General features: G+C 40.6%; 1 protein-coding gene across 1 annotated transcript in view; it reads right to left on the bottom strand.

Moving 5' to 3' along the window:
• SLC22A16 (solute carrier family 22 (organic cation/carnitine transporter), member 16) overlaps positions 1-24,166 on the bottom strand; it is a 49,886-nt gene that overhangs the window by 18,092 nt on the left and 7,628 nt on the right. Inside the window, exons 2-4 of the mRNA XM_006879159.1 lie at positions 20,949-21,425; positions 5,995-6,112; positions 2,175-2,706 (exon numbers count right to left, since the gene is read on the bottom strand). Of these exons, the coding sequence (XP_006879221.1) occupies positions 2,175-2,706; positions 5,995-6,112; positions 20,949-21,425 (1,127 nt within the window). The remainder of the gene's footprint in view (positions 1-2,174; positions 2,707-5,994; positions 6,113-20,948; positions 21,426-24,166) is intronic.

Genomic DNA, 24,166 nt, shown 5'->3' with positions numbered 1-24,166 from the left:
CTTGATGGTGAGATGTAACCTGTATCAAAGGTTTTGATCTTCTTCAGTTAGTGCTTTAAGTCTTCTCCATTTCTGCAGACAAGATTGTGTCATCCATATAATGGAGGTTGTGAATGGCTCTTCCTTCAATACTGATGCTGCATTCTTCTTCAGATAGTCCCTTTTCTCAAATGATTTGCTCAGCATATAGACTGAATAAGTATGGATAAAGGATGCAACCCTGATGCACAGCTTTTCTGATTTTAATCCATGCAGTCAGTGTTCCCTTGTTCAGTCTGGACAACTGTTTCTTGGCCTACAAGTAGGTTTCCCACAAGCATAATTATGTATTCTAGGATAACTGTTTTTCTCATATAATGCATAATTTGTTAGAATTCACACAGTTAAATGTCTTCATTTAATAAATGAAACAAAAGTAAACATATTTCTGGTTTCATCCATCTTAATAAATATTTATTGTCTGTTAATTCATTTTCTACTCCCTTCTATCTCCTCTATCTTGTAAACCATAAACTTATCTTTAGCTTTTTATAAAAGTTATAAAAATATTTGTCCTTTTGTGACTAACTTATTTCACTCAGCATGATGTCCTCTAGCCTCATCTATGTCATGTGGTGTTTCATGAATTCTTCATCATTTTTCAACGTTGCATAGTACTCCACTGTGTAAATGTACTATAGTTTTACTATCCATTTTCATTTATGGGTACTTGAACTGTTTCCATTTCTTTACATTGTGAATAATGCTGCAATGAACATGGGTGTACATATATGTGTGCATGAAGCATTAGCTGTAATATTTATGTAAGCAGATTGCCAAATCTTCCCTGCAGCACAGCTGGGTGAGTTCTCATGCTGCCCAAGGACCTTCTATTGGGTGGTGACCCAGCACACAGGGGATCTATCTTCTCATTTATCATCCAAAAGGAATAATCAGTTCTCTTCCTGCAGCAGAGAGGGGCCTCTCACAGCTATACAAAGGCTGTCTGTACTACTTTAAAATTACTGGAATGTGCACCTTTTCCTGTGGAAAACGTGAATGCTTCATATTCTACCAGGCACTTAGCACTTGTTCTCATGCCTCACTGTAAGCTTCCTGGGACATAACACCACACCTAGTCAGCAAGTTTGTTGGATAAAGTAGTTAAGACAGCATCACTTATCCCTAATTTAAATATTATAAATCTGCTTCCATAAACATTATATTCAAGATATGGGTTTATTTTTACTCTGTCACTATGTGATCACTCTAAATTGGGATCAACTCAATGCCATTCAATAACACTTGGCAGAATTAAGGTAGAGAGATAAGCATCTGGTAAGATATATAATGTTGTTGTTGTCATATACCATGGAGTCAGAATCAATCCATAGCTGACCCTCTGGCAGATTTTCAGAGGCCCTTAATTACATGGGAGGAGATTGGCCATCCTTCTCCTGAGGAGCAGCTGTGGCCTCTAACCACGTGCCTTTGCGAGTGCAGTGCTGCTTCTGCCACCAGAGCTCCCTCTAGCAGTTTACAGGAGAAGATAGACCCTATGTGAAGCCCACGGTTGCAGTCCAGGACAAAATATGTATTTATTCCTGTGTTCAACTCTTTAATCTTAAAGTGTTTCAAGAACTTTTTCAGATTAAATTAACAGTGATCCCCATGAAGCTCTCTGTTGTTGGGTTGATTAAAAATTTCTACTTCACCTGTTATTGAGTGTTGAGAAAAACCAATGTCATTGTCATCAAGTAAGTTCCAACTCATGGCAACCACATGCATTGCCAAGTGGGTTCAAGTTGACAATCTTTCAGTTAGAGATCAAGGGCAAAACTGATGCAGGTATCTGCCTACACTTGATTATGGCTTGATGAGATCTGTGACAGAGCCCTAGTGTCATAATCCTGGGGTGAGGGTGGGTCAGACGGAAGGACGCAAGCAAAGAGAGGAGACAAGAAGGAGGGAGGAGAACAAGATCCTACTGGATTGCTTGCATTATTTTAAAAGAAAATATATATGTGTGTGTGTTGCAAAATAATAATACTGAAAGATCTCATAATAATATATGGTTATATTATACATATTATTTTCTTTCCTTTGTAGAGAATTTAAAAAACAAAATAAAATTCCATTTTGTGGTCACAGAAATTCTATTCCATTGTTACATTTAAGTATACTTTAGAACTTACCCATGAGAAAGAGGTTTAGATATTCATTGCCACCTAAATTAACTGAATTCAAGGAGAATGAGTAGAATCCCAAACTCCCTGTGAACCAAATCAGCCAGACAGTAAGGGTTCTTATTGCAATATTCCAATCATAAAACAGCTCTCGTACACTGTGCTTCTTTACTTCAGAGGGTTTGCCTACAACAGGATCATGTTGATCCAGTGACAGCAGTTCCGACAGTTTACAGGAGCTTGTTCTGTTCCATTTGGCCATGGTATCAACTACTTTCTGTGCTTCTTCATATCTTCCCTCTGAGAGAAGCCAGAAAGGTGTCTCCGGGAGCAACCAACAGCACAGAACGAAGGGGACAGTCACTGTGGAGAGGACAATTTGGTAGAGCCACCAGGTCCTGACCAAGTAGCCGGTTAAAGCCACCACCATTATACCCACAGCAAAGAAGGAATGCACGTGGATGGATGCCCATGTCCGAGATCTCATGCCAATGAATTCTGTCACATAGACAAACACCACCACAAGATAGCCACTTGCAGCCTGAAAAACAAAATGGAGTGGTATGGGTTTAAGGCTACACTCGGAGCAATTAATATGCTTCCACCAGTGGTTTAAAATCCACAGTGGCGATTCAGGAGAAAAACAGGCAACTTCCTCTTGTGCAATTTACATCCTTGAAAACCCTTTATAGAGTCAACTGTCAGTTCAGACTCAATAGCAATAAAAAAGATTGTTCCTACAAATCAGACATAGGCAAAAGGAAGAAAACACTATTTGAAACTCATTGTCAAACGTACAAAATGGCATTCAGTCTGGTTCCTCTTTCTTTATCAAATGGGCCCTTGCATCTTCCCTCATTCTTTCCACTCCTAGGGGCAAAATTTGAAAGATTATTTATGATAGACACATTACATCCTGCCTATTGATTCATGTTAAAGTTCCAATATAATGTGAATGTTTTTATTGGTTCTTTGTAAACATGTATGCCAATTTATCTATATGATAGTGTAACATCCACTTCCTAAACAACATGCCTACAGAAACTCTATGAACTTGGATAAATGTCAATAGTTATAGAAAGGCGTCAGGCCTTTTGTTCATAGGGTCACTTAGAGTTGTGCTCGATTCAAAGGCAATCAACAACAACAACAACAACAACAATGTTGTTGTTAGGTGGCATCAAACCAAGTACAATTCATGTGACCCTATGAATGACACTGTCTATTAGCCCAGTGGTGAGGACCTTTGTGTTCTTGATGTTGAAATGTAATCCAGGAAAGCTGTAGCCCTTGATCTTCTGCATATTCAAGTCCTCCTCACTTTCAGTAAGCAAGGTGTGTCATCTGCATAATCGAGGTTGTTGATGAGCCTTCCTCCTATGCTTTTGCCACATTCCTCTTCATAGAGTACAGCTTAACAAATTATTTTCCCAGCAAACATATAAGCACAATTAAGTGGTGTGTTCTTGGATTCCCAGTCTTCTCCACATTAGCCATAGTTTGTTATGATCCACACAGTCAAACGTCTTTGCATAGTCAATAAAACAAAAATAGGCATTCTTCTAGTATTCTCTGCTTTCAGCCAGGATCCATCTGTGATGATATTCCTTGTGCAGTGGCCTCTTCTAAACCCTCTTGAACTTCTGGCAGTTCCCATCAATGTGCTGGTCTAGGTATTTTTAGCCTCCAGATTGAAGGAAGACTTATCAATAACTTAAACTATGGAGATGATGTCACAACTTTGAGGACAGAAAGATAAAAGGACTGAAAGCACTTACTGCAGAAGATCAAAGACTGTTGTTGGTGTTACTAGATGCTGTCAAGTTGTTTGTAACTCTCAGTGACAATATGTACAAAAGCTCTGAACCCTATTCTATCCTGTGCCAACCCTATTGTCTCTGACACACCTTCCTTCATTACCCTAGTCCCTGAATCAATCCATCTCATCGAGAGTCTTCCTCTCTTATGCTGTCACTCCATCCTTCCAAGCATTACATCTCTCTCCAAGGACTGGTCCCTCCTTGCAACATGCCCAAAGTATGCCAGATGAACCTTCAGAATCCTTGCCTCCAAGGAGCAACTTGGTTTCACTTTCTTAAGGATGAACCTACTCCTAGCAGTCCATAGTATATTCAATACTCTTCTCCAGCACCACAGCCTAAAGGCATAAATTATCTTTCTATTATCGCTAGTCATTGTCCAGCTTTCTGACATACAGCAAGTAAGTAATTGCAAAGATTACAACCTGAATCAGGCACACCTTAGTCTCCAGACTGACATCATTGCTCTTCAGTACTCTGGAGATGCTCCGGCTGCTAGTACCAAGAGTGTTGATTGTGAAGCCAAGCAAACTAAAGCTGTTAATAATCTCAATCTCTTCACTGTCTATCATCATGCTGCCAATCATACCAGTGCTGAGAATCTTTGTTTTCTTGATGTTGAGCTTCAATCTGTATGAAGGCTGCAGTCCTTGACCTTCTGCAGCAAGTGCTTCAGGTCCTTCTCAGTTTCAGTAAGCAGTGTTGTGTCATCTGTATGACACAGGTTGTTGATGAGTCTTCCTTCAGTTGGATGATCCAATCTGCATATATACGGAAAAGGTATGGAGATAGGATGCATCCCTGGCATACATCCTTCCCAATTTTGAACCATGCAGTGTTTCCTTGGTTTGTTCTGACAACTGCCTCCTAGTCAAAGTATAGGTTTCACATAGGCACAATCAAATGTTCTGGGATTCCCATTCTTCTCAGAGTTACCCTACAACCTTCAATAATTTCTACAGCATTTTCTGAATCCAGCTTGAATTCCTGGCAGCTCCCTGTTGATGGAGGAGCTATGATGCCCTTTGTCCATAGCATCTCTCAGTATTGCAGCTTGAGGCTTGAATTTATTTTCAGTTCTTTCAGGCTGAAAAATGCCTAGTGAGTTCTTTCCTTCTTATTCTGACTCCAGCTCCTTGCATGTTTTGTTATAATATTTTGCTTTGTCTTCTCAAGCTGCCCTTTGAAATCTTCTGTTCAGCTCTTTTACCTTGGCATCTCTTCAATTTGTTTTGGCTTCTTGATGTTGTAGCATAACTTTTGTAGCCTTTTCTGACATTCATCTTGGCTTTTCCTTTTTCCTCTGTCTTTATGACTAGAGCAGGTGTGTTGGAGTTAGTGAGATTGACTCAGGATGGGGCAGGGGCAGGGGCAGGGTTGAGAGCTATTGTACATAGGGTCGCTACGAGTTGTGGGAGATTTGATAACTGTGCCTAGATGATAAAGTTATCAGAGCAAACCCTGGATTTATTACTAATACTTAGTATTACCCTCTGTAGACAAATCAGCATGAAAAAAATGAACCTGTCTGCATCTTAACACTCTGACAAGACCCATATGACTGTCAGAAACAAAACCTTGTCCTATGATTATGAGAAGTAAGAAGCTGAGATGTAATCCCAGTGACACTGGGTTTGAATCCACCCGGCAGCTGCTCTGCTGGAGAAGGATGTGCAGTCTCCTCCTGTGAGTTTAACTGCCTCTGAAAACCCACTGGAGGGTCAGTTATGAGTCACTTCTGACTAAACAGTACACAGCAACAATGAGAAGTCGGTCGTGTGCCAGGTGTTGAGTCAAAAAACTTTACAGCCTAGTAAGCATCAGTCTTTTTAAAGATTTACTTTAATGAGCTCCATTTGAGACATAAGACTTTATTTTAATAACCCACAGAAAGGCATCAACAGTGAAGGGACCCAAGGTTAGTCCTTGTCCTCTTTCACTAGATCTTAAATGAGTAAACCGAAATATGGAAATGCTGTGCAGTTAAAGAAGTAAGAAATGAGGCTCACCATGGCAAGGAGAAAGCGTGTGACCATGAAGCTGTAGTAATCAAAAGTGAACGCCACTGCTATGCCAAACAAAAACTGGCCAACGCTTGTGCACCACAGGGTACGCCGCCTTCCTACCCTAAAAAACAAGAGTCATACAGTGGGAAAAGAAAGAGAGAACCGTAACAGTTTAAGCATCCATGCCAATTCACAGAAAATTAATGTTACCTGCATTTCCCCCTCTCTGGTCTTTCCTATTGGTGTTTTTTTTTTTTTTTGGTGTTGTGTTTTAGTTTTCTTTTTTAAAATTTCTTTATTATTATTCATTTTAATGAAAGTTTCCATTCATTCATTCATTGTTAAACTTTGCTCCCTGCCTACCCCACTCTCCCCCCAATTAGCTCTTCTCTTTGATAAGTGAACGAAAAATTCTTTCATTGTTATACAATCACTTCCGTCAAGTCCACTCCACTATGCAGCCCTCATTCTGGGCTCTTGTCATGACAATTATACCTAATCATATATCCCTTTTAAACAGTTTTCTCCCTCATCTGTTTCAATGCAGTATATATTATTTATCCCATCTTTCTCAGTCTTCCCCAACCCTGATGTCCTGTTTTACAACAGCAGCGCCATGCAGTATTTGTCCCTTTATGACTGAGATATTTCACTCAGCATAATGTCCTCCAGGGTCATCTATTTTTAATAATATTGCATGAGTTCCTTGTTTTTCAATGCAGTGTAGTATTCCATTTTGTGAATATACCACAGTTTCTCTATCCATTCATTTGCTGAGGGACACTTAGGTTGTTTCCAACTCCTTGCTATTGTGAACAAAGCCGTGATAAACATGGGTGTGCATATATCTGCTTGGGTGGCAGTTATGGTCTCTTTGGAGTATATTCCCAGTAGAGGAACTGCTGGGTCAAATGGATCTCTATTTGCAACTTTTTGAGAAAGCGCCATACCGCCTACCACAGTGGTTGCACCATTTTATACTCCCACCAACAGTGAATAAAGGTTCCAGTCTCTCCACAACTCCTCGAGCATTTGTTGCTTGCTGTTCTGTTAAATTTTGCTATTCTGACTGGGGTGAGATGATATCTCATGGTTGTTTTGATTTACATCTCTCTTAGAGCTAGGGATTTTGAACATTTCTTCATGTGCTTACTGGTCATCTGAATGTCTTCTTTGGTGAAGTGTCTGTTCATATCCTGTGCCCAATTTTCAATTGGATTGTTTATCTTTTTGTGGTGCTCAAGTATTTTATAAATTCTAGATATTATAAGTCCCTTATCTGACATGTCATTACCAAATACTTTTTCCCAGTTTGTGGCTTCCCTTTTTACCCTGTTAGAGAAGTTTTTGGATGTGTATAGGAATTTGATTCTTAGAAGGTCCCATTCATCTATTTTATCTTCTCCTGTTTGTAGATTTTTCAGGATACTTGGAAGACTGTTTATGTTGTGAATTAGGACTTCAAGAGTTCTTCCAAGCTTTTCTTTAATGAAGTTCATAGTCCTTGGTTTTAGTCCAAGGTCTATGATCCACCTAGAATTGGTTTTTGTATATGGAGTGAGGTGTGGATCTTGCTTGAGTCTTCTGTAGATATTTTTCCAATTTTGCCAACACCATTTGTTTAAAAGGCTGTTGTTTCCCCACTTAACTGATTTCATCTCCTTGTCAAAAATCAGCTGATGGGCTGATTTCTGGATTCTCAATTCTATTCCATTGATCTATGTGTCTTGCATTGTACCAGTACCATGCTTCTTAGCCACCATGGCAGCGTAGTAGGATTTGAAATCTGGGAGTGAGATGCCTCCTCTTTTTTTCCTATTTTGCTTATTCCAGGCTTCTTTCCACTCCAAATGAAATTGGAGATTGCCTTTTCCATCTCATTGAAGAATGGGATTGGTATTTATATTGGGATTGCATTGAACGTGTAAATTGCCTTTGGTAGTATTGCCATTTTCACAATATTGAGTCTTCCTATCCATGAGCAAGGGATATTCTTCCACTTCTCAAGGTCTCTTTTTGTTTCTTGTAGTAATGTTTTGTAATTTTCTTTGAATAGATCCTTTGTGCTCCTGGTTAGATTTACTTCCAAGTATTTAATCTTGTGATTAGCTATTGTGAAGGGTATTGTTTTTCTTAGTTCCGGCTCTGTATTATCTTTGTCCTGTAGAGAAATGCAACTGATTTTTGTATGTTGATCTTGTATCCTGCTAGTTACCTGCATTTTTAAGAGATCTTGTCTTTGCTTTCCTCAGCCACCACTCAGAATGGTCTAGGACCACCCAACCCCAGTATAATTTCATTAACATAGCTAATACCTTTTTCAAAGAAAGCCTATCATCAAACAAGGTCATGTTCACAGATACAAGAGTTAGGACTTCAATGTATCTTTTTGAGGAAAATAAAATTCAATCTATAACATATAATAATAAAAATCTAAAGTCAAACCTTCTTCTAAGCCATATTCACATTTTTAAAACCTTTTATAGTCATATACTTTCTTATTAATTGTTATAATTGTTATTCTTATTGCCTAGTGTTCTAGTTGATCTTTCTTCATTTTCCCCCTCTACTAGTCCTCCAAAATACGGAAAAGCCACAATTTCAGTATAGAGACTAAGGTGCGCCTGACTCAGACCATGGTTTTGCAATTACTTTCTATGCATCAGAAAGCTGGACAATGACTAAAGATGATAGAAGAATTTATGCCTTTGAGTGGTGGTGCTGGAGATGAGTATTGAATACACACTGTGGACTGCTAGGAGAACAAACAGGTTCATCCTGGAGAAAGTAAAACAAGCTGCTCCTTGGAGGCAAGGATTTTGAAGCTTCATCTGATTTATTTTGGGCATGTTGCCAGGAGGGACCAGTCCTCAGAGGCAGCAAATCACACAGGAGGAGATTGCCCATCCTTCTCACTTAGAGAGACTGGTGGATTCAAATCTCACAGCTTTGGGATGGCAGTGCAGTTTCTTACCACGAGGCCCCCAGAGCTCCCTTCTCATATTTCAGTCTTTCCATGTTCACTTTCCTTCTGCTTAAAATATATTGTAAAAAGAATGTGGCCAACATCAGCAACATTGCAAAATCAATTCCTATGAGGCCAAAGGTGTCCCATGCTCCCCACACCTACTTCTATCAATTCTAACATCAATTGTCCCTCCCTTTGCTCTCACTTCTCTTATAGTGGGCTTTATAATCCTTTGCTATGGCCACAAAGACCTCACTCGTTAAAGACCACCTCATTAAAGAGGTTATTAGGGAAGTAAGAGCTTATCATTCAGGTGGGATACAGAACACAATTCTTCAGTCAACATAGCTTTTCAGATGTGCTCACAGGCCTTCTGACCATGTGGCCAGTGTTACCAAGTCCTATTACTTATGGCATCTCCCGCAAAATTCCAGTTAGCCTAAACAAACACCCTTTGGAACAATAGTTCCACCTCAGCTCTGCCTCACATCAGTCTCCATTTCTCCACGACCTGCATGGCTGCTGTGGTTCTGGTCTCTGTTCCTGTTCCAATCTGGCTCAAGCAGGAAGCACAGGACCAAAGAGTTGTGTGCCACATTCTCTGCTGCTTCTTTCTTGCTGGTAGTGAGATTCTATTTTTTCAACTCTAAACCTGTTCAATTTCAACCTGGCAAATAGCAAAACTGGCCATTACCTTCCTAAGTAGTCTACACATCTTATTTGCATGTTTTCACTCAAAAAGTGCTATTTCTCTCATTCACATTATTAGCAGAGTCTCATGCAGACCTGTGGTGAAAGTCAAAGCCAGTGGCTAAGAAAGCCCTTTGTGCAATCTGCCACACTGCATGTGTCATTTAGTGAGGGGTCTGCTGGTGGCAAAGTGGTTCAGTTTCTATTTGGAAATATCTTTATTTCCCATATATTCTTAAAAATAATTTCATCATATATAGAATTTCATTGTATGTAGGGAACTCTGGTGGCCTAGTTGGTAGGAAACTGCACTGCCATTCCAAAGGCATGTGGTTCAAATCCACTAGCTGGTCCATGGAAGAAGGATGGGCAATCTCCTCTTGCAGGATTTAATGCCTCTAAAAACCTGCTGGAGGCTATGGATCAATTCTGACTCAATGGCACAAATAAACAACATATTTTGATACTTTTTTGGTATTTGTTTCTTTCCAGAGAGAAGTGTTTGGTTTTACCCATCAGATTTGAAGCTAACCTTCCATTGCCCTCTGGCTTTCATTACTACCATGGAGAGTTGCATGTTGATTTAACGTTGCACTCTGAAGAAAATGTGTCATTTTTTCCTAGATATTCTTATGATTATTTCTTTGCTTTGATGTTCTACAGATTTATGATGTGTCTACTTGTAGATTCCCAGAGTATTTTTGTTTGTTATAATTTCTGTTTTGAAATCACCAGCCTTTTAACCAATTTCAGAACTTTTATTAGTCCCAACAATTCACAAGCATTACTCCTTCAAATATCATCTTTGGCTCTTCTCCTTCCTCTTTTTCTAGTTGTTGTTGTTGTTGTGAGATGCTGTCTACAGCAGACTACAATTATAGACTATAATTACTATACTACAGTTCATAGCAATCCTGTGAACAAGGGATTTGAGTCCCTCTTTGTTCTATGCCTTTCTCATCTCTGCTATACTGGGCTCACTGTGTCAATCCATCTTGTTGAAAATCCTCTTCTCTTTTGCTGACCCTCCATCTTTCCATAGAGTGGCGTCTCCTAACATTTCCAGAGTATGTGAGATGAAGCTTCACTGTTCTTTCCTCTTAGGAGCACTATGGTTGCTTTATCTAAGACTTCTTTGTTCTTATGGCATCCCATGTTCATACAGCAGTAGATAGTAATCTTCCCCAACACCACAATTTCAAGGCAGCAATTCTTCTTCTATCTTCAATACTCATTGTCTAACTTTCAAATGAAGTAACTAAGGTGCACCTTAGTCGTTAAACTGGCGTCATTGTTTTCTAGCACTTTGGTGAGGTCCTTAACAGCAGATTCTCCCAGTGCAAGTCATCTTTTGCTTTTTTTGACTGCTGATACCAAGGATGTTGATTGTGGATCCAAGTTAGATTAAACTCTGGACAACTTCAATCTTCTCCATCTATAATGATGTTGCCTATTGGTACAATGGTGAGAAGTTGTGTTTTCTTGTTGTTAAGGTGTCATTCATATTGAAGGCTGTGTTTGTTCTTCTGAAGCAAGCTTTTCAAAATCTTTTTTCATTTTCAACAAGCAAGGCTGTATCATCCACATAACACAGATTGTTGATGAGTCTTTCTCCAATCCGAAAACCACATTCTTCTTCACAAAGTCCAGCTTCTCAAATTATTTGCTCAGTATATAAACTGAATAAGTATGGAGAAAGGATACCACCTTTATGGACCCCTTTCTTGATTTTACCCTATTTTAATTCCCTGGATGGTACAAACAATTTACATGGTCAACTACTAATAGGAAGACTAAGGGTTCGGGTCCATTCAGAAGTAACTCAGAAGAAAAGCATAATCATCTATTCCCAAAGGAGGAAGCTCTATGGAGCACAATTCTACTCTGACTCACAGTAACATCACAGGACAGTGTAAGATGGCCATCTAGGGTTTCCATGCCTGTGGTCTGCAAGAGGGGCCTGACACACCCTCTCCTGTGAAGTGTCTGATAACTTCAACTACTGATCTTCCCGTCAGTACGTAACTATTGAAACACTAGAGGTCCTTCAGAACCTTGCAGACTTTTAAAAAAATATCAATAAAAAAAGTCAATCCCTATTTCTAACAGAATGGCTGAAATACTAACTTTGAAATAAAGAGACTGAATATTATTTCCATTAACACATTCTGTTAATCTTTCTTTAAAACCTTATTTATATCTCAATTTTGTCATACAGTATAGCATCATTGCAAATATTTTTAGTTTCAAGTGACAAGTATTAAACACATTTCACCAGAAAAAGCACAAGTGATAATTTATGCAATGGCCTGCTAAATGAAATAATGATACATAGCACCTGTGAGAAGCCACTTGGGTTTCTCCTAATATATTACAGGATATAAAACACTAAGATCTTTTTCTAAAGATTGAAAACTCTGCAGTACATAGAAAGGCTTCACAAAGATATGGTGACCAAGTTTCAGTCTTCAGTTATAATGTATCTATTCTATCCCCTACCTATTTATTTATAATAATGAGTTTAAAGAACAATAATTTATTTTTTGAACCAGTATTAGATGCACCAGAAAGCTTCTTTTCTTTTTTTTTATCTTGAGCATTCTGCCTGTAATTATCACCAAAAGGCATTGGTAAACTAATAGCCCAAACAACTCTATTCTTCAAACACATCATTTATTTAAGAAGATAATTTAGCTCCCTGCTGTCCCGGTATGCTTTGTAAGATACTGTAACAGCTATACACATACATGTGTAACTAATACATAGATGCATTATGATACATAGAATAACATATGTGCAACCAACAATATCTATACATATACATGTGTAACTAATACACATTATTTTAACATTTAAATAGAATACATAACTTGGAAAAAGCTCAATAAATCTAACTAGGTACAACTGTGTCTTTTAGGGGGGAAAAAACTGAGCCCTAATTAATGAAATCCTGCTTACTAGAACCTTCTTTTCCCTTAGGTTTAATGAAAATCAGCTTGTGAGTGTTGACTTTTCAAAAGCCTGTCTACAGGGTCAGGACCTCACCTGCCAACAGCTTTCTAGAAAGTGTGAACTGTGCTGCTAAAAACTCGCCCATACAGAGCATGATCACTGTACTCCAGCCAGTTGTGTGGGCTTTGACTAACTCCCTCCCAGCCTTTAACACCTGCTCCAAGGCAGAAACAGAAAAGCAAGCATAAACCCTACAACTTGTCACTTTTTAACCAGATTTCTTACTAACTGACCATCCTCTATTGTTACCTGTTTCTTTGCCTTTTAAATCCAAGTGTTCAAATATTTAGTACGTTTGAACTGTCATCTTGGTGAAGAATACTGAATATCCCATGGACTGCCAAAAGAACAAATAAGTTTGTCTTGAAAGAAGGACAACCAGAATGCTCCTTAGAGCTCAGAATGGTGAGACTTTGCCTCTAATGCTTTGGGCCTAATATCAGGAGGCCCAGTCCCTGGAGAACAATATTGCTGTTGGTACAGTGGAAGGTCAGCCAAAGAGAGGAAGACCTGCAGTGAGATGGATCAACATTGTGTCTGCAACAGTGGGCTTGAGCACAGCAGAAATAAGGAGGCTGACACAGGCCTGGGCAGTATTTTGCTCTGTTTTATATAGAGCCTCTATGAGTCAAAGATGATTCACTAGTGCTGAATAACAACAACTTTTTTTTAAGAGTCTGGTGGTCTAGCAGGTAAGGATTTGCACTGCCAACCCAAAGGCAAGTGCCTCAAATCCACCAACTGTTTTGCAGGAGACAGATGGACAAACTCCTCCCATGCAATTTACAGCCTCTGAAAACCTGCTGGAGGGTCAGCTATGAGTCAATTCTGATTCAATGGCAATAAATTGTTGTTCATGGCACAACAACCAAGCACAGTGCTAATCAAAAGTTGACATTATCAACCCAGAGCTCTGCTAGAGAAAAACCCTGAGGTCTGCTTTTGTAAAGATTACAGCCAAGAAAACCCTGGGTCACACTGAGTGGCTATGAGTCAGAATCAACTCAACAGCACCCAATTACAACAACAATTTTCATTAAACAGCTTCTTAGCAAGAGTTGCCTCAGAGCTAGCTTAATGGCTTTTCAAGCCCTGTATCGGAATATAAGGGTGAAACTGAGCACTTAAAAAGGTTTTAAACTGCCAGAAATGATTCCTGAGCATTTTCTCTGTGCTAGTTTCCCGACACTAGGTAGCAGAAAACAGAAGGCATGACCAACCAGTCAAGACAGACACAATGCACTCCAGAGAATACACTATCAGCCACACCAAAACAAAGTTGATTTACCATTTTTATAAAATATGATATTTGTTATAGGTTGCAACTGCCCTACAAAAAGCTATCTTAAAGTCCTAACCTCCACATCTGTATCACTGCTGCTGTTGTTGCGTGCCATTAAGTTGGAACTGATCCACAGCTGACCCTTCAGCAGGTTTTCAGAGGCAGTAAATTACACAGGAGATTCTCTACCATAGAGCAGCTGGCTGACTCGAACTGAGTGCCTTTGGGATTGCAGAGCAGCTTTTTACCACGAGGCCACAGAGCTTGAAAATAAGCTCTGAATACATTACCATGGGATCATCTTGGAGTAAGACCTAATCCAATATTCCTCTAAATATAAAGAACAGAAGGAGCCACACAGAAGAAACAGGGTCATGTGATAATGACGGGGAAACTGAAGTTATGCTACCATAAACCAAGGAACATCTCGGACTATCCGAAGTTGGACAGGACAAGAAAGGATCATCACCCTACAGACTTCGGTGATTGCCAACAACTGGAATTCCGATTCTAGCACCCTTAAGAGTGAGAAAACAAGTTTCTGTTATCCTAAAGCACCCATTTCGTTGTAATTCGTTATGATAGCTCTGGGAAATGAATACAGATTACAATTCAAATGTCTCAATTGTTGTTGCTCTTATGTGCCATTGAGTTGGAACTGACCCATAGCTTATCCTTCAGAGGGTTTTCAGAGGCAGTGTATAACATGGGAGGAGATTGCCTAGACTTCTCCCCTGGAGCAACTGGTGGAGTTGAACCTTGTGCCTTTGTGATTGCAGCACAACCTCTTACTACTAGGCCACTAGCCTTGTTGTTGTTGTGAGGTGCCACCGAGTCAAGCACAACTCATAGTGACCCTGTAAACAAAGGACCTGAATCCTGTTCTGTCCTCCTGCACCATCCTCACACTTCCTGACACACAAGAGCCCGTTGCGGTAGTCATCGTGTCAATCCACCTGATTGAAGGTCTTCCTCTCCTTCGCCAACCTTCCATCTTCCCAGGCTTAATGTTCCTGCCCAATAAATAGCCTCTCTTATCAACATGCCCAAAGTATATGAGATAAAGCTTTATCATATTTGCCTCCATGGAGCACTCTGACTGTATCTTCTTCAAGATATACCTGTTTAGTTTTTTGACAGTCTAAGGAATACACAGTACTTTTCCCCAACACCACAGCTCAAAGGCATCAGTTCTTTTTCCATCATCCTTATTCACGGTCCAGCTCTCAGCAGCACAGGAAATGATTGAAAGACTACAGCCTGAATAACTTAGTCATCAAACTAACACCATTGCTCCTCAATAATTTGGAGAGGTCCCTGTGTCCTAGAGTGTCCTGTAATTCATGGTATAACAATAAAACTCTACCCAGTCCAGCAAACTTGCTGTGCTTGACCCTGCTGTTGCAGTCACTGTGTCAATCCAGCTCATCAAGAGTCTTGCTCATTCTTACTGAGCATGGTGTTTTCTCCAGGGACTGGCCTTTTCTGATAACATTCCTGTCTTTGATATCTAGTGTTACTATAACAGAAATACCACAAATAAGTGACTTAATGAACAGAAATTTAATCTCTTTTTAAATTAATTTTAATGAAAGTTTACAGAGACTTAGGGTTCCAGTCATTCATTGTTGCACCTCTCCCCCTACTTACCCCTCACCCCAATTCACTCTTCTCTTTGAAAAGAAAAACTTTCATTGTTATGCAATCCCCCGTACCCTACCAAGTCCACTGTACTATGCAGCATTCACTCTGGACTTCTGTAATGACAAGAATACCATTCATGTGTCACTTTTAAACAGTTCTCTCCTTCATCTGGTCAGTGCAATATACATCATTCTTCTCTTCCTTTTCTGTCTTCGCTCAACCCCAATGTCAGTCCTATTTTACAACAGTGTCCCTATGTAATATTTGTCCTTTTATGACTGAGATATTTCACTCAGCCTAATGTCCTCCAGGGTCATCCAAGAAATTTAATCTCTTATTGTTTGTTGTTGTCAGGTACCATAGAATCAAGCATGACCCATAGCTACCCTATGAATAACAGATCTGAACTTTAATCTATCCTGTGCTATATCATCATACTTCTGACATACTGGAGCCCACTGCAGCAGTCACTGTGTCAATCCACCTGGTTGAGGGTCTTCTACTCCCTTGGTAACCCTCTGCCTTTCTGAGTGTCATGTCTCTATCCAAGGAATAGCCCCTCCTAGCAACATGCCCAAGTATGTGAGGTGAAAATTTGTCATCTTTGCCTTAAGGAACCCTTTGGCTGCACTTTCTCCAAGACGTATTTGTTCTGTTCGCAGTCCATGGGATATTCAATACTTTTCTCCAATACCACAGCTCAAAGGCATCAATTCTTCTGTCATTCTCATTCATTGTCCAGCTCTCAGATGCATAGCAAGTTATCAAAAAGACTATGGCCTGAATCAGGCCAGAATCAGGCATACTATAGGCCTCAAACTGACATCACTAATCATCAACAATTTAGAGAGGTCCCTAGCTGTAGACTTTTCCAGTGCAATATGTCTCTTGATTTCCTGACTGCTGGAACCAAGGGTGTTGACTGTGGATCCAAGTAAGATGAAGTTGTTGACAGTTTCAATCTTTTTTCCATCTATCATGATGTTGCTTATTGGTGCAGTGGTTTTCTTAATGTTGAGATGTAATCCATATTGAAAGCTGTATGCTTTGAATTTCTACAACAAGTGCTTCAAGGTGTCCTCATTTTCAGCAAGTTTGATGAGTCACCCTCCGATCCTGTTGCCACATTCTTCATGGAGTCCAGCTTCTGGAATAATTTGTTCAGCATACAGATTGAATAGATATGGGGAGAGAATACAACTCTGACACACTTCCTTCTTAATTTTAAACCATGTTGTGTTCCCTTGCTCTTACTGTTTAGGAAGCTAGAAGTCTACATTCAGGGTGTCAGCTCTAGAGGAAGGCTTTCTCTCTATGTATTCGTTCTGGAGAAAGGTCTGTTCCCTTCAGGATTTATATGTTGGGCATTCCTTTCCCTAAGGAAATTCTCCTTCTATCAGATCAGAGCTGTGATGATCTCATTATCCTTTAATCTTAAAGGATGTTGCATTCCCTCTTCAACTTTTTCACAAATATTTAGATTATCAGGTGACGGGAAATAATTACACAACTGCCACATTAAATACAGTATAATATTCTGATATATATCTATCTATTATATTACTGATAGTTTTAAATTGTCTTTCTTCTTATTCACTGAACAAAGGTCAGCAATGAGTAGGTTCCAACTTGACAGCAATGAGTCAATTTTTTTATGTTAATAAGCCAAGAATACACATGAATATGTAAAAATTTGACTGTAAAACTATGACTATCCTTAACTGGTTAAGGGTCAGTCCCTTGTGATTGTGGCATGCTTGATATTTTTGTTTGGACTCTGGAAAAAATGCTATTGTTGTTACATGACATTATATCAGAACTAGCTCATAGTCGAGCCTCCAGCAGACTGACAGAGGTGATAAATCTTATGGGAAGGAATGCTCATCTTTCTTTTGTGAAGAAGCTAATAGATCCCAACCATTTGTTTGTAAGTTGGAAGCATAGTTCCTTATTACTTGTTGTTATTGTTATCAAGTGCCATTGAGGCAACAACAACTAATAGTGACTCTGAACAACAGATCTGAAACCTGCCCTTTCCCGTGCCATCTTGACGTGGTCAGAGATGGTCGTTACCACTAGGCCACCAGAATTCCCTTGACAAAATGCAAGAGGGCTTTTTGTCATATCTACATCTGGATCACTTTCACACAGTTAAATGCCTTTACATAGCCAATAAAGCACAGATAGACATTCCTCTTGTACTCTCTGCTTTCAGCCAAGATCCATCTGTCATTAGCTATAGTATCCCTAGTACCAAGACCTCTTCTAAGCCCAGCCTGCATATCTGGCAGTTCTCTGTTGATGTGTTGTTCTAGTAATTTCTGGATAATTTTCAGCAAAATCTTGCTTGCATGTGGTATTGATGATATTGTTTGATAATTTCCACATTCTGTCAGGTCACCTTTCATGTTCGTCCTGGAGAGGATGAAACCAGGCTGCTCCTTGGAAGCAAGGATTCTGAAGCTCTGTCTGTTATACTTAGGGCATATTATCAGGAGAGACCAGTCCTTGGAGAGGGACAGTATACTTTGGAGGGTGGAGGGACAATGTAGGAGCGCAAGATCCTGGATGAGATGGATTGGTTCAGTGACTGGGGTAATTGACTCAGAGCTGTTGTACATAGGGTTGCTATGACTTGCAGGCTCACAAAAGGCATCTGGTTCAATTAACTTGCAGTCTCCAGATTTTAACCAAGAGACTACCATACCTTCTGACTTTGAACTTGTCAATATCCAAAGCCAGCTGTCTGTGACTGTTTCCTGACAACCATCTTTGCACATATTGGCTTCTAAAATTGGTAGCCTCAAAGCCAGGAATGCGAGATCCTGCCTGCCTGCTGATGATTTGAGCTCTGCTTCTCCTCTTGAGGTCTAATCTACAGGCTTTATCTCTACAAGCATATGAGCCATTGCTGTTGTCGTCATTCTTGTTATGATGTGACCTTGAGTTGCTTGAGACTTATAGCAGCCCTATGTACAACAGCTCTGAACCCTGCTCTATACGGAGTCACCTTCATTGTCTCTGACACACCTACCTCCATTATGCCAGTCACTGGGACAATCCATCTCATCCAGGATCTTCTTCTTTTGCCTGTCCCTTCCCCTTGGCAAGCATGATGTCCCTCTCCAAGGACTGGTCCCTCCTGGAATCATGCCCAAAATATGTGAGATAGAATTTAGAAATCCTTGCCTCCAAGGAGCAGCCTGGTTTCACCCTTTCTAGGACAGACCTGTTTGTTCTCTTATCAGTCCATGGCATATTCAATAATCTCCAGCACCACAACTCAAAGGCATCAGCTCTTCTTCTGCCATTCTTAGTCATTGTCCAGCTCTCTGATGCATAGCAAGTAATTGCAAAGACAATGGTCTGGAAGGTCTTAGTTTCCAGATTGACATCATTGCTCTTCAGTGCTCTGGAAAGGTGCCTGACAGCAAATTTTCCCCAATGCAATTCTTTCTTTTCTTTTTCTTTTTTTTTTTTTAAACTTTCGTCCTCAATGTGACACTCTATTAACTTTTTTTAAGAAAGCAGGAAAACAACTAGAATTTATTTAATTATATCTAAGTTCTTGTATCTCTTTACCTATGCTATCAATTCTTTCTTCTTTTTTTTTTACATTTTCTTCCATAAGTTGTTCAAGTTGCTCCTTATTAGTATACTTTTCTCAGATTACTGTCTCTGTGGTATTTGCTCTCTTAATGGCTTTCATTGTTTCTTTCATAATTTGCATCTTCTTCTGTGGCTATTCAAATAACTCCAAATCAACATATTTCTTCTGGGTCTCTCTGTCAGGGGCATTCATTGAGTCTGCTTTTTTAGGAGAATAGTGTGGTGGGGTTTTTTTGTTTGTTTGTTTGTTTTCCCTCATGATGACTGAGGCATACTGCTGCTTTCTTGACATCATGAGAGTCTTTTCTTAGTAGATGTTAGGTTTTTGTAATTATATGATGTCCCAGGGTATGGCAATGTTTTGTGAAAGATCTGTATATTGGTGCCCCCTCTTGGGAACTACAGTACACCAGAGTGAGATGACTGGTGCCCTCCTGAAACCCTGGCTTCTGCTTGAGCTTAAGAAACCCCACATGAGGTAGCTAGACAGCAGTGTTTCACCAAAGCACCTGTGATATTGGTGCTCCTGGTGCTGGACAGTAGGGGCGGCAGCTGGGCAGTCTCTAGGTGGTGGGGCAATGGGGTTACCAGGTGTCAGGGCAGCAGGGGTCTCCAGGTGGCAGGGGTCTAGTGCTCTGGGTGGGATTGTGGTCTAAAACTGCAGCCTCTCAACATTGTAGGCAGCAGTTCTGTCACTGGCCAGGGTGTGAGTGCAACTGGGCTGGGCTGCAGCCTTTAGCAGATGCTGGGGAAGCCGTGGCTGGAAGATGCTCTGGATCCCACCACACCACACCACACAGGCCTTGGCGTCTTGCAGAAGAGCAAAATTAAAGTCCCTCAAAAAGGGGGTCTTGTGAGAGAAATTAATCTTTTGATTTCTTAACTGCTGTTACCAAGAAATGTTAATTGTGGAACAAAGCAAACTGAAGCTATTAACAATCTCAATCTCTTCTCCGTCTATCATGGTTCTACCAGTTGGCTCAGTGGTGAGAATCTTGGTTTTCTTAATGTAGAGCTTCAATGCATATTGAAGGCTGTGTCCTTGACCTTCTACAACAAATTCCTCAGGTCCTCCTCAGTTTCAGCAAGCAAGGTTGTGTCATCTACATAACACCGGTTGTTGATGAGTCTTCCTCCAATCCTGACTCCACTTTCCTCCTCATAATGTCCAGCCTCTGGGATGATCTGCGCCATATATAGATTGAAAAAGTTATGGAGATAAGATTCATTCCTATTATACACCTTTCCTGAGAGCTCTGCTGGCTTAGTGGGTAAGGAACTGTGCTCCCAACTCAAAGGCAGGTGGTTTAAATCCACCAGCTGCTCCATGGGAGAAAGATGGACTTTCTCCTTCCATGCAATTGATAGCCTTTGAAAGCCAGATAGAGGGCTATTGAGGAATCAATTGTAACTGAACAACAATGAATGAGTGTTAGATGTAAATACATTTATATATTAGTGTTGCTGAATTTGTTTCTCTAGAAAACCCAGCCTAAGATAAAGTTCAAGTTCACTTAGAAGTTTCTCAAAGGAAAGAGGGCTACTTCCAAAACCAATCAGCCATTGAAACAGTAAGGAACATAATTCTATTCTGACACATGTGGGTCACATGAATCAGAAGTGGCAGAAGCTAGGGTATGTAACAAACTTATTTAGAGAGGAAGAAGGACCATGACTGATGTTGTGACCTTAATTCTCTATATCCTAAAAAGGCAAGTTGGATGTAACAGCACTAAACATTTCCTTCTTTACCTGTCAGAAAGGTAGCCAGAAATCACAGCTCCCAGCAAAACTCCCAGCATGAACACGGGTTGAATCAGCTTTGCCAACCATTCTCGGTGACAGACTAGATCCCACTCAGTCACCACGGTGCTCTCCCACTTGCTGTGGTCATAGATGTAACCATCCGAGCATGAGAAGTCACGTTTACTGTCATTGTAGTCATACTCCAAGTTCAGGATGTCCTTCTTCCAGGACCTGCGACAGCTGGTGAGTTCCCAGAGTGAGCCGTCCTGCAGCCGCACAGCCACATGAGATTCCTGTCCTGGTGACAAGGCCCAGATGTCTTCCAACCTTGAGCTAGACAGGTTTTGGGAAAGAACCTGACTCACATTGCCTGGGGGCCTGCAGGCATGCCGGGGCGTGACCGCCATGAACACAGAAGCCAAGTAGTGGATGCCACAAGAGATGTTCTGGAAGGCACATACAAAATAGAGGAATATCTGGAATCTGTAAAAGAGAGGGAAAGTCCATTATTATAGCTGCTTGGACATCATGCTTGGTAGATGCTCAAGCTTTAATTAAGGTGAGGCATTTACACAGTGGCTCTAACAATAGACTCAAGGCTAGGAGCAACTGTGAGAATGGCTCAGGATGAACCAGAATTTTGTTTTGTTGCTGAAACAGAGGTTCCACTGAGTCAGAACTGACTTGATGACTCGTAACAATGACAAAGCATGGCCGGGGGCGGGGGGGAGGGCGAAGAAATGAAAAGCAAATATGTACATTCCCCAACGTGTTTCACTAATACACACACAGACAGATTGCTACAGCTTAGAAAGAATAATAATATATATATGTCTACATGGCTGGGTATATACACATATCTTGCCTGGCTCTTTCTGCCTAGTGGGTCTAGCAACAATGACATTCCAGTAGCAACCAGCACAGCTGGTGCCCAGATTATGATTTATAAATTGCTTCCTCCTGTTAAAGAAACCAGTACTCACTGGGGTGTGGGGGGGAAACAGCTGACTCTAGGCCTACCACCAGAGCTCCCTTCCAGTACTGTTACCATCAAGTCAGTTCTGACTCACAATGACTGATTTTTCAGAAGTAGATTGCCAGGCCTTTCTTCTGAGGTCCCCCAGCATGGACTGAAACCTCCAATCTTTCTACTTAATAGACAATTCTTTGTACCCTCCAGAGACTCTGATATTACCACTGTTTGGTATCAAGTTGATTCCAGATCACAACAACACTATATCTAGGACAGAGTAGAACTCCAGTAGTAGAACTTCCCAGGCAGGAAGTGCTACCAAGATGGTCCTTAGGGGCAAGGAGGATGAAACTTGGTCTCACATACGCTGTGCACATTCTCAGGGAGCACCAGTTCCCACAAAAAGACCATGCAGGGAAAGTAGAGGGTCCGTGAAAGGGTGGAAGACACTCAGTGAAACGTACTGAAAACAGTGACTGCAACAGTGGACTTGAGCATTGGCAGAAATCATGAAGATGGGGCAGAATAGAGCAAGGTTTTGATAATAATCATAGTCGGCTGAACAGCACTTAATAGCAACAATCTTTACAGGAGCAGATCACCAAGGAAAACAAAATACACAATAATCCTGAAGTAGCAAGTACGATTGTTGGTGTTAATGTGCTGTCGAGTCAGAATCAACTCATGGCTGAACACCCATTGGGTTTTCAGAGGCTGTAAATGACTTAGAAGGAGATTGCTCATCTTCTTCTGTGGAGGAGCTGGTAGATTTGAACCATATGCCTTTGGGTTGGCAGTGCAACCCCTTATCTACTAAGCCACCAGAGCTCCCTAAGCAATTGCTCAAAAAGCAAAAGGATGGAGGCAGGCCAAAGGGACATGTGTGGAAATTATCATATGAAACACAATGTGAAGGAAAGAATGTATGAAACACTGTAAATTAATTTTGTACACAAATCAGTATAAAATTTTTTTTAATAAAATAACCTCACTTTCTTGGAATTCAGAGTAAGACAACTTTCATGACTTGATCATTTAGGTTAAAAGAAGAACTGGTCAGTACTAGAAGCTCATTATAGTAGAGAGATCTGGTGGCCTAGTGGTAAAATGCCATGCTTCAATCCCAAAGGCATGCAGCTTGAATCCACCAGCTGCTCCTTGGGAGAAGGATAGGCAATCTCTTCCATTTGTTTTACTGCCTCTAAAAACCTGCCAGAGAGTCATCTGTGGGTTGGTTCCAATCAATGGTACTCAACAACAAACTCATTATATCATTGTATTAGGTCCTATCAAGACCAACCTGCAATTTGGGTGTTACTTTTATCACTTCCTGCTTTTCAGACCTGCCCATCCCACCTAATCCTAAAGCTTCCTCTCAGTCGTGTTCAGGACTTTTTAAGGACCTTTTAGCCCAGTGGTTCTTAAACTTTTTGGTCTCAGGAGTCCTATCCATTGTTAAAAATCAGAGTTCATGTTTGGTGTCACTGAGTGGATTCTAACTCATAGAAACATGTGACAGAGTAGCTGTAACTCAAGGACTTGACTGTATTCTTCACAGAAGCAGATTTCCTGGTCTTTCTCTCCTGATTCTGCTAGGTGGGTTTGAACCACTAATGTTTTGGTTAGCAGCTGAGCACTTAATGATTGCACATTTCTTTAAGAATCACTTAGGACTTCAGATGGGTTTTCTTTATGTGGAAATGTTGTTGATTGCCATCGAGCATGACTCATAGTGACCCTATGAACAAAAGACCTGAAGCCTATCTTTGTTTCTCTAAGTTCATAGAGTTTCCAGAGGCATGTTAACAAGCTTGGAAGGCGGGGTGGTATCCACTTCCATAATACCTTGCCTCCAGAAACCCTACGAACCTGGAGAGGGGATGAAAGGCACCTGAGCATCGAGGACTCTCCTTCATAGGGTCACTATGAGTCACCTGCAACTCCACGGCACTTAACAACAACAAACAATAACAACAACAAATCACAAGGATGAAACTATCCATCATTCTCTCTCAGAACAGCTGATCGATTCAAACCACTTGGCTTTGAGTTGGCAGCACAACTCCTTACCCACTAAGTTACCAGAATTCCCTTGAGTATAATCAGGTGTGTGAGGTGGGGAACCAACTCACCCATCGCCTCTAGGCTGAAGGTGAGAGAGGGGCCTGCCTGTGAACATGTCAGAGAAGAAGCTGTCCTGGTTGAAGAATTGTGTCTTAAGTATTTTTTTATCCAACTATAGCCTGTTACT

The sequence above is a fragment of the Elephantulus edwardii genome, unplaced genomic scaffold (genome assembly GCF_000299155.1).
Source record: "Elephantulus edwardii isolate Elephantulus edwardi_28Jun2011 unplaced genomic scaffold, EleEdw1.0 scaffold00002, whole genome shotgun sequence".
NCBI lineage: Eukaryota > Metazoa > Chordata > Mammalia > Macroscelidea > Macroscelididae > Elephantulus > Elephantulus edwardii.
Note: the sequence above shows the minus strand (reverse complement) of the source record. Positions and strands in the feature narration are given on the sequence as shown.